We start from the raw sequence: 11625 nt of genomic DNA, 5'->3' as shown, positions 1-11625 counted from the left end.
AAAGTGTAGCCAACCCCCATTCTTCTATTTCTAGGGGCTTCGACCTCTTCACAAGATCTTTTAATTTCAATCCTTCATTCACCAATTCTATCTAAGCCTTTTCCCTTACTCAAATCATAAATAGGAGGATGAGAGAAATTTACCTCCACATTGCCTTCAAATTCATCGGGAGAAGGTTCTTCAAGCTCAAAGGATTCTTCACCACTAAAACTTGGTGCTTGATCTTCCTCACCAAGGGAACTCAATTCTTGCTCTATTCCATCCAAGTCTTCATATGGAATATGCCTTGGAAGGTGTGCACTTTCCTTCCTAGCATCAATTTCAATCATCTTGGAGGGGTTTTCTTCAACTCTATGTTCCCATGGAGGCTCCGCATCTCCTAAGTCTTCAACCAATTCTTCCTCTTCTTCAACAATTGTAGCTTCCTCCAATTGTTCCAATACAAAGTAACTTCCCTCATTCTCCACCAATCTCTCCTTCATGTTATGCTCTTTATTTGATTCTCCACATGTAGCCATGGGAGTTCCTTGAGTGTTCAAGCATTGGGATGCTAACCGGTTTACCACCTTATCCAAGGCGGCCGTGAATTGTTGCACATCTTTTTTCATCTCCTCTTGTCCTTGAACAAGAACATCAAGGATGTCATCTATTGGAGGTTGGGGTGGATGGAAGGGTTCATCAATTTGGGGGAAAGATTCATGGTAGGAAGGTGGTTCTTCTTGGTAGAGTTATGGTGGTTCAATATTTTCCATTCTTTCCACTTGTTGCACAACACACTCCATGGTTGCTTGAAATTGATCCAATGCTTCCTTGAGACGATCCCTTGACTCTTGTTCCTCTTGGATATCATGAGTAGGATCATATGGCTCTTGGATTGAAGGACATGAATATTCTTCCATGGGAGGTTGTAGTGGAAAGTAGTATTCATCTTGTGGTTGGAAATTTTCATACATTGGAGGTGGTTCATCTTGGTAATAACATGGAGGGGGTGGCTCTTGAAAATGTTGATGTTGGAATGGTGGTGGCTTTATATGTGGTTCATATGGTTGTTGGAAGGATGGATATGGATTAGGGTCATATGAAGGTGGTTGGTGAAAAGGGGCTTGTGAGTATGGTTGAGGCTTATGTTGAGGATATGGCTCATAGGCATATGGTGGTGGTTCTTGAAAGTCACAAGGATGCTCACCATAGCCATTTGATTGGTATGCATCATAGAATGGCTCTTCTTCATAGTGCATTGGTGGAGGTTGTTGCCATGAAGATTGATCATATGCATATGGCTCCTCCCACCTTTGATTATCCCATCCTTGATACAGATCCTTATTGTAGCTCTCATTTCCTACAACATAGTTGTAATCACACTCATAGCCAAAGTGAGAATTCATGGTGAAAAGAGAAAATAAAATTCAAAAGCTAATAGAAAAATAATGAAACAAAGTCCTAAACTAGCGAAGACTAGCAAACAATCCAAAAATCAAGATATTCACAATATTCACATATGTACAATAACCAATGACATAACACCATTGCAACTCCCCAGCAACAGCGCCATTTTGATGATTAGACTTTGTGTGGTCTAGAATTCACAATTGAAGTCTCGTTGCAAGTATAGTTTCTAAACCAACAATAGTCCTTTCATACAAAAGATTGTTTGTCACTAGTACAAACCCCTAAATTTATAAACCGAAGTATTGAACCTCGGGTCGTTCTCCCTAGGAATTGCAACAAAGTGTTCTTGTTATTGGTTATGAGGTATTTTTGGGGTTTTGATAAGAGACATGAAATATAAATGACAATGAAAATAAACTAACAACTAAAAAGGTCTTGGCAAAGGTTGGTGGTCAAGGATCTCTATCTTAATCACTAACCACAACATGAGAATTGGTAAGGATCAACCCCACTAAGTCATCCTCTAACTAATAGTAAAGGAAAGTCAAGTGAGCTTTGTCAATCCAAGACCATAAGTCCTAGTTCTCCACCAAATCAATTAGTGAGATCTAGAGTTAATGGCTTCCAATCGTCAATCACTTGGACATTAGTAACTCAAGAGTTCCTAAGTTACCTTCCCAAGCTAAGAGCACTAAAATCTACTCTAAAATCTAACTAAGCATTTTATCAAACACTTAGAAGGCATAAAAGGAAAGCATAGTAAAATGTGCAAGGAAAGTGAATCTACACTACTCAATTGCAAGAAATTAAACAACAACAAATCAAATGAACAATAAAGGAAAATGAAAACATAAATTGCATTAAAGAGAAAAGGAAGGAACAAAAGTGAATCAATCATAAAAGTAGAGAATCACAAGAATGGAATACAAAATTAGAGAGAGGAGAAGAAGAGGAACAAGAATTGATAAAGAAAAAGTGAATCAAAGCATAAATTAAACCTAGATCTAAGGAATTCTAATTTAGATCTAAAACCTAATCCTAATCCTAATCCTAGAGAGAAGTGAGAGATTCTCTCTCTAAAACTAACCTAAACTAAACTAATATGTGAAAGTATGTAAAGTATGTTGATTTCTCTTCAATCCTTGGCTTAAATAGCATCAGAAATGAGTTGGATTGGACCCACAAGGCTTTAGAATTCGCTGGCCACGTATTGCTTTAAGTGGATCATATGGCAGCAACGACGCATGCGCGTACAGTGCATGTACGCATCACCATACGTGTAGCAACTATAGCAAATCTTATATCGTTTCGAAGCCCCGGATGTTAGCTTTCCAACGCAACTGGAACCGCATCATTTGGACCTTTGTAGCTCAAGTTATGGCCGATTAAGTGCGAAGAGGTCGGCTTGACAGCTTTTGCGATTCCTTCATTTCTTCATGAGTTCTCCATTTATACATGCTTTTTTTCTTCATTCCCTTGATCCAATCTTTGCCTTCTAAGTCTGAAATCACTTAACAAACATATCAAGGCATCTAATGGAATCAAGGTGAATTGAATTTAGCTATTTTAAGACCTAAAAGCATATTTTCACACTTAAGCACAATTAAAGGAGAAGTTATAAAACCATGCTATTTCATTGGATAAATGTGGGTTAAAAGGTTATAAAATTCTCTAAATTCAACACAAGATAAACCCTCCAAATGGGGTTTATCAGTCGTCTTCTCGCCTTCACTGTCGTCTTCTTGCCGGTTCCATTGTCAGCTCATCCCACGGCTTGGTAAGTTCCAGTTCTCTTGTTTATTTAGTTTCTTACTCCTTCAATCCTCTTTAATCTTTAGGTAATAATTAATTTGATGTATAATTATTAGTTGATTTAAGTTTTTATTTGGTTATTTAGTAGTTAGGTTTTGAATTTAGGTTATTTATCGATCTCGAAACATGTTTATTTGCTTATTAAATTGTTAAAAACCATACATTATTAGGTTTTCATATCCTCTGTTTTCTAGTTGCTTTTTCTTACTAAGCTTGGATTCTAATTTTTGTTTTGATGTTGATGTGGAATGGAGCTTCTTGAACTTGGAAGTGGATGAGGGAATAGTAGGGGAGTTGAGCTGCTTGTTACTCTTGTTGGAGGTGGAGCTTGTGGAATTTAGCTTCTTGAAGCCAGTAGTGTCGGGGGTTGTGGTTTTAGAAGATGATGAACTCTTGGAGGAAAGGTTTTTGGATTTGATGGTTTTGATTTTGGTTTGGTTCTTGGCAGAAATGTTACTACTAGATTTGAGTGTTTTTGTTTGGTTGTTCTCGGTGGAAAGGGAATTACATTTGATGATTTTTCTGCATACAATAATCCATTAATGTGATAGATTTTTATAGATAATTATGCATACATTGTGTTTTTCTGCATACAATAATCCATTTCCATAAAAATAATCCATTTCTATTTGTATACTCTCTCTTTTGATTATGCCCATGCAAGATAGGATAACTGTAAAAACTAAAAAGTAAAGCAGAGCAGTTTTTTCAAAAAAATCATCAATTTGAATCTAATTATAAGTAGGATTAATTGAGCGAACAATAATAACAAAAATGATATTTTCTTAGAAAACTAAATTACAGCCAGCATTATATTATAGAGAGAGAAAAAAGAAAAAAGCTAATATAGAAATACAGAAAACTAAGAAAATTTTTTTATGAAAAATATACTAACAAAAATATAGAAAGAAGAAGAACTGAAGAAGCAATGATGATCAATCTCTCTCTTCTTCATAGTAAGAGCACTAATTTTTATCTTTCTCATAGGAATCGAATGGAGAGCAAGAAATGAAATTACAAAAACCCCCCCTAAATAAGGACAATAATCTCTATCAAAGTAAGGGAATTAGCCTTCAACTCTCCAGATACCCAAGCCAAGCGGCGTCACTCCAGCGTCACGCTATTGTCGATTTGTTCTACCACCGTCTGTTGTAGTTTTCGGTCGTGCTCTCTCTCCCTCGAGTTCCATCGTGCTCCCTCTCCCTCATACTCTATTCGAGTGAAGGTTTGCTGCGATTTAAGTTATTTTTCTTGTTGTTTAGTTCTTAGCGTAATGTGTTTTCTATGATTTACGGGTTTGATTTCTTGATCTTGTTTTTTCTTATTTAATTGTTCAATCATGGCTGTGTTTGCTGTTAATTGTTCAATTTTGGCTGCCTTGGTTAGCTGGTGTTTGGAGAATAATTTTCTTTCACTTAATTTATGTTGTTAGTTTATAATGGCTGCCTTGGTTGATTACTTGTTGTTCAGTTCTTTGTCTTGCTGTGTTTTTTTAATTTTTTTAGTTCTTGTTCTTGCTCTTTTGTTGTTATTATAGGTCTTTGTTCTTGATTTAGTTATTATTCTTCTGATCTTTTTCTTATTTAATTGTTCAATTATGGATGTGTTTGCTTTTAATTGTCCATTTATGGCTGCCTTCGTTAGTTGGTGTATGGATAATAATTTGTGTTCACTTAATTTTGGTGGTGGAGTAGGCTCAATTGGTGGCGCAGGAGGAGGAGTAGGAGGCCTTGATGGAGGACTCGGTGGTGAAGACGGTGGTAGTGGTCTAAGGGGTAGTTTTAGAGGAGGTAGCGGTGGGGGTGGTATTTTAGGGGGTGGTTATGGAGGCGGAGGCGAAATAGGAAAAGGGATAGTTGGTCGAGTTGGTGCATATGGAGGGATTTACAAAGGAATTGGTGGTGGCATTGGAGGGATTGGTGGTGGTGCCGATGCCATTGGTGGTGTTGGTGATTTTATTGGAGCCACCAAAAAATAAGTTGAAACAAATAATAAGCCATGATTATCAAAACTATTTAGCTAATAGGAACTTCCAATTTTCATAGATTTTGTCATATGATATTTTAATTAATTTCATGTATGTGTTGTTGATTTTACATCATAAAAGTGCTTGCTTAATTAATCTATATTTTCTTTTCAATGATGTTGTTAATGTACCCAATAGTAATTCATGTAGCCATATGTACGAGTGATGTATATATATATATATATATATATATATATATATATATATATATATATATATATATATATATATATATTGTGAGATCGATCTTGTGATGGAGTACATGTATAATTTTCTTGGAGTAGAAAAGGATTTAGCACTATCTAATATTATTCTGCTATTCCTTATGATGGAGTACATGTATATCTTTGAGCTTTGGCCTTGAGATTTTATCTTACGCACTTTCTATAATTGTTATAGTGTTATGGAAAATAAGAAAGACAAAGCTTTAAGGTCAAGCATCTCAATGAGAGATATTATCTATGAACAAGAAGAGAAAATTGGATTAGTTCCTCGTCAATTCCGATTAATATCAACCGTGAAGAAAAGTAGAGGATTGAAAGGTGGTTCTATGATTAATATCATTGGTGAACTAGAGGATACTGCATCAAGCCCTTCTCAAACATCTTTAGTATCATATTCTAATAATGACCGTAAGTGTGCCTTTATTTCATGTGATTTGAAAGAAATAAAATAATACTATTTTTAATTTCCTGCTTGTGTATGTGTATTTTATTCTTGAATTTGATAATACCTTAATACTATTGTCCAATTCTTTTTTTTTAAAAAAGAAAAAAAAACCACAGGAACAAACAAGTTAGAAAAGTGAGATAATTTTTTTATTGTTGTCACAATTAATCTATTTCCTTTCAAATGACTTTTGCTTTTAATACTTAATAACAGGACCAGTTTTAGCATCAGCCCAAACTAATGATGATGATAGCAAGTAATTATGTTTTATGTTTAGTTTAATACTTATAATCAATGCATATTATTTTTTGCATTATTGTCTTTTATTTATTTAATTCCATAACAGGACCAACAACCAAAAGAAAAAGGGGTCCGACAAAGTGCCTTAAAACTCATGGTTTAAGCTATGAAGATCGGCTGCCAATAAGATTAAATAAGTATGGTCAACCAATTGGTTGTAATCGAGCCAAGTTAAGCAGTCATTTAGGGACTTTGGTTAGAAATGCACATCTTGCTCCATTGACATACACAAGTTGGCATGGACTTAAAGATAATTCAAAAGATTTGTGGGAAACTACCATTATATTACACTTTTACCTCTTTTAACTTAGGTGTTTTTTTTCTTTATTGATCTTAAAAACTAAGTATTACTACATCATGGTGCAGGAAAAGTTTGACATTGGAGCAAGAGCTAAAGGGTGGGTTTTCAAAATCTTAGGTTCATCTTGGAGGACATATAAAAGTCGATTAAAAAATCAATATTTTAAGGAAAACATGCCACTAGTTTACAATATAAAGAATTATCCTTGTACTGTTTCACTTGAACATTGGAAGATTCTTGTTCAATTTTAGAGCCTAGATATGATTAGGGTGCCTTTTTGTAACATTGGGTGAACATGTTCTTTTTAACACACAAGCCAAGAGATGGAAAACCAATGAGTGAGGGAACAAGCAAAATTTTTGTAAGATATGTATTTCTTTTAATATATATTTTTTGTGATATAGATTTTTTGTCATAGATTAATGTAGTTTGAATTTTGGATTTTAGTCTGAGCTTGAGGATGCCGTAGTTTCACATCCTGAAAAATTAGAAAACACAAATCAAGATGATATACTTTTCCAGGTATTAAGAAAAGATCAACCCGGTCGTGTCCGTACTTATGGTAGAGGTGTTGTAGCTTCAAATTTGTGGGGACCTAGATTTCAAGTTGATACGAAGAGGTTAATTGAAGAAGTTAAAGAGAATGCTCAAACAGAAATTCAGAATATACAACAAAAGATGCAAGAGAAGGTGGAAATAAAACTTCAAGAAAGAATGGAGGACATGAAATCACAGATGTGTGGATTTAATGTGTTTTTTAATCAAATACAGAAAAATCTCCCAAGAGTATAAATTCCAAATCTCTCTTTTATGTCAACTACTTTAAATACGAAAGAAGTAGAAGCTACTGCAACAACAAATCATGAAGTTCTTGCTGCTGAAAAAGAGGTATTTATATCATTCTTTGTATTTTTTCTTAATAATAATTTATAAAATTTACTTTTCATAATGTTAAATGTATTCAATCATTTAATTTACAATGAATCAATCTTAGCGTGTATAAACTAATAGTATCATTAGCATTCATTCGGAATTCAAAGAATGATATCTAAGTCTATAATTTCCTATTTTAGATTTAAGCTATCCTCAAAGTATTTGTACAGTAGTACTCAAGCTATATTATATCTGTTTTATATTTAAATAAATATTAACTACTTCTTTTCTTACTAAAATATTGGCAATTAGTATTTTTTTATTATTTTATTTTGTTCAATAATTTTTAACTTGTTTGTAAATTTTTTATTTTTTATAGTGGGCTGATGCACGCCTTTGAACCTGTCTTAAGATTTTTTAAACCTTTACATTTCTAATATGTTTGTTCATTATATTTTGATTCTGATTTAATATATTTCTTGTTTTTAATTTCTTTATTTTTTATCTTCACTTTACAAACACATGCAATTTGAATCAATATTATTATTTTCTATTCTATTTAATAACCAATAACTATCACGATAAAAATTCTTAACAAATTAATATGTGAACTAAATATTAAAAAAATGAAGCCATAAAATAAACAGAGGGTCGTGCATGCACTTTTGAGTGCTTCTTTATTTTTTCTTTCCCTTTCTTATTATGGGTGGTTTAATAATATTATGGGTGGTCTAATAATATTTTATTTTTTTTATATTTTAGGTTTCAAGTAAATCATCTACTATAATAAAAAGTGTTTTTAAATCTCATATTAAGTCATTACCTCAAATAAAGAAAAAGAATATGATTCTTTCACCTAAAAAGAAGCAAGTATATTTATACCTAAAATTAAAAAATTTAAAATAGCATTTATAATTCATGCTTTATAATAATTATATTTTTTAAATGTTAGTAAAAATCAATTATGTAGTAGTGTAATTGAATTAGTTCAGTATTAATTCTATCAGATTTTGAGTTGTTTTTCTTTTTTATTTTCTACGTTTTCTTAAAGAACCCTAAGACAACGCCGTTTAGAGTAATAGAGAAAAAACCGACGAATTTTGGTTCGATTTGATCGACTATTTTTTAACCGATTTAATAATTCACAAGTAATTTTTTCCATTTTATCTTATAAACCGAACCGTATAGACAAATGGTTCTCGGTCCGACTAATTTGATCGATCGATTAGATCTAATTTTTAAAATATTTGTTAACGGTATATTCACAAGGTTGGTTCACTAATCAAGAATTCAAGATTGCGCGCATACCACATTTTTAAATGAGCAATCAATTATAAACATGTTTGATAAAGCATAGGTATGTTTGATATAATAATATAGCCATCAAAATTCTATCCATTCATCTTTAAAATTTTTGCACAAAATAAATGGATGGGATTTGGTATGTATACTGACACAAATTTTGTGCATAAATTATTTAATAAAAATATATTATTAGATATATAGTCGTATTTTTTTAATAGATAATTTTTTAATATGATATTAAAAATTTTATGATAAAAAAATTTAAAATTCGATATTTGTTACTTTCATTCTTACAAAGGAACAAAGAATTTTAGCGTAAAATAAGTTAAGTTTTTGAAACAAATTATTTGATAATAAATATAAAGTATTTACATTAGACAAGGTATTCACATTTTGATTATTAGTAGAAATTTTTATATAGTTGTTTTTATGTGAAGTTGTTATTTAAAAATTATTAAATAATTTAACACGTTTAATTAAATTATTATCTAATGACTTTTAATCATCAACTTCACTAAAGACAATTGCGTGTGACTCTTTACCATTATTATTTGCCTCTCATTTTAGATTCTAGTTTAGTCAAATATATCAAATTATCAAACTATTCTTAACTATTAACTTTACATAAAGACAACCGTAAGTGAGACTCCGAGTTTATTTTTATAAACTGATATTTTAAAAAAATTAAAAAGTGAATATTTTTTCTTGCATTTCATTTTTACTCTTCTCTGCAATAAATTTAGAGTAGAGTAAATAATTATGTTGACCAAATAAATTTTAAAAAATATAAATAAATAACATATCTTTAAAAAGTTATTTTGTCATATATCTTTTAGGATATATTTTATCAAAATCATAAATTTCCGAAATGCAAATTGGCTATTTACTCCTTGAAGTATCTATCTCAGTAGTTTTACCAAACATTTGAATTGAGATGACACCAACAGCCGAACTCTGACAATATGTAACATATCTACTCTTTTACTATTTCGTGATATATACAGTACGTATGAATTTGCATTGGATCGGAATTCAATAGAACAAAGTGACAGTGAAATTTAGTTTCTTATCTTTTCAATTTTATCCGTTTTCTTATAATGGACATTGTTATGATTACGAGAAGTATCTAGGATTATTTAACTTATATTTATTATTTATATATGTATATATGTAACTAAGTACAGTGTCTCTATCTCCAACTATGATCCTATTTTGAGTATTTTCCCTTCAAGAAGATACTAAAATAAAACTATAAATTACTCGCAAAAATTATTTATGAAAAATATAAAAAAGTCAAATAAAAAATCTAATTTAAATAAGTTTCATATATTATTAGAAGTTTCACATTTTAAATATAAGGATCATAGAGAATTTATTATAATGAATAATAACAAATACTCAACTTCCAAAGTCCAATAATGGAAAGTGAACTCCCACAATCATCTCACATGGTGTGACTCTTCAAGAATTCTAGTGTAGCAGGATCTGGTGAACTTTCATATGCTCTCAAAAGCTAGCAACCTTTTTTGCTTGATTGGTTTTAAGTGATTTGATTGAACAATATATCTATTTTTCTTACTTAGATATCATTATTCTATTCCATATTTTCTCTCTTTTCCTCTCCCCCCACAGAAAGAAATGCAAAATCGTCTCTTCATTTTTGGAAACGTTTTCATCCTTTTGTGTCAGCTATCATCTTTGCAAAGAGCCCCCCTGAAATCTGAATCCATTCACATGACATACTATAGCATAAATAATAAAACATTATATATATATATATATATATATATATATATATATATATATATATATATATATATATATATTCATAGTTTAATTAAACGTTACTCTTATATATACAAACACCTTTTCCAAAGTAATTGACAAAATTGAATTCACGCATATCCCATTATTACATTCTTCAAATTGACCTAGCTAGCTAGATTTTCATCTTTATGGTAACCGTAAAGTAGTTCCAATAAAGGAAAAATCATTGTGCTATAGTAACTACTCCATTGAGCTCAAAATATTAACCTACGTGGCATAACATGATGCATTGGTTCTTACACAGAAATTTACTAATCATAATAGTACCAGTGTGTATATATGTTGTGCACTGTGCAATGCATATCCCTGCAATGCCGTTGAAGATTTGCTTGTCCCAATCACTAACTTTGAAATAATTCAATTCAAAGAAATTAAATGAAAGAATGTACATTATTGCATCAAGTTTATTATTATGCTCGGTCAAAAGTTATAGCTTCGTATATATAACGTGTAAGTTTATTTCATTTTAATTGGGAATATTTAAAAATATTATTTTTCTTTTATTTTATAGATTTGATATCAATCAAATTATTAAAATTAGAATATGAACACATATAGATTTAATGAAACTATGTATTCCAAAATTTTAATAAAGACACAAATAATTATATATCTAATACACTATTGTTTAATTCTTCTAATAAAAATTTCTTTTGTATTTGCTTAAATTTTAGCATGGATTTTTTTTTTTTTTTTTTTTGGCTTATGCTAGTTTTTTTTAGGGGGATAACAATAGTCAAACTTTAGACTTTTTAATCATATAAATTATTATACTATGTTATGATATTATTTTTTTAAAGCTTAAGCTAAAAAGAGAAAGTATATAAATAATTATAGAAGAAATACTAAAAACCATCAAAATTTATTATTTTTTGCTATCAATTAGTCATCAATATTTAAAAGTATAAGATAAATTAAAGTATGTTGTTAGATTATTAGACTAAAGAAATTAGACTAAAACAATTGAGTTGATAACTACGTAAAAGACAAAAATAATAAATTATAATTACTTCCTAACATTTCTCTAATTATATGTCTACCTCCATTTATTTAAAAAACAAACTATTCAAATTTGGTGTTTTCTCTAAAACAAGCCTTTACTTTGATATTACTTATTGAATGA

At 30.7% G+C, this 11625-nt stretch overlaps 1 protein-coding gene across 1 annotated transcript; it reads left to right on the top strand.

The window, feature by feature from the left end:
- Positions 1 to 3436: 3436 nt before the first annotated feature.
- On the top strand, positions 3437 to 6502 carry LOC107618620 (uncharacterized). Its single transcript, XM_088502840.1, has 4 exons — positions 3437 to 3444; positions 5627 to 5859; positions 6110 to 6148; positions 6243 to 6502. Exons 1-4 carry the CDS (start codon positions 3437 to 3439, stop codon positions 6500 to 6502), a joined length of 540 nt encoding a protein of 179 aa, XP_088358966.1.
- The last annotated feature ends 5123 nt before the right edge of the window (positions 6503 to 11625 follow it).

Source organism: Arachis ipaensis, chromosome B1, assembly GCF_059453495.1.
Source record: "Arachis ipaensis isolate K30076 ecotype BB chromosome B1, ASM5945349v1, whole genome shotgun sequence".
Classification (NCBI taxonomy): Eukaryota; Viridiplantae; Streptophyta; class Magnoliopsida; order Fabales; family Fabaceae; genus Arachis; species Arachis ipaensis.
This window is presented reverse-complemented; position numbering and strand designations above follow the sequence as displayed.

Excerpts from the sequence above, each read along its gene's own strand:
- LOC107618620 (XM_088502840.1), top strand. Across the intron at positions 5,860-6,109 it reads ATCATATTCTAATAATGACC|GACCAGTTTTAGCATCAGCC; the intron begins GTAAGTGTGCCT and ends ACTTAATAACAG. Across the intron at positions 6,149-6,242 it reads CCAAACTAATGATGATGATA|GACCAACAACCAAAAGAAAA; the intron begins GCAAGTAATTAT and ends ATTCCATAACAG.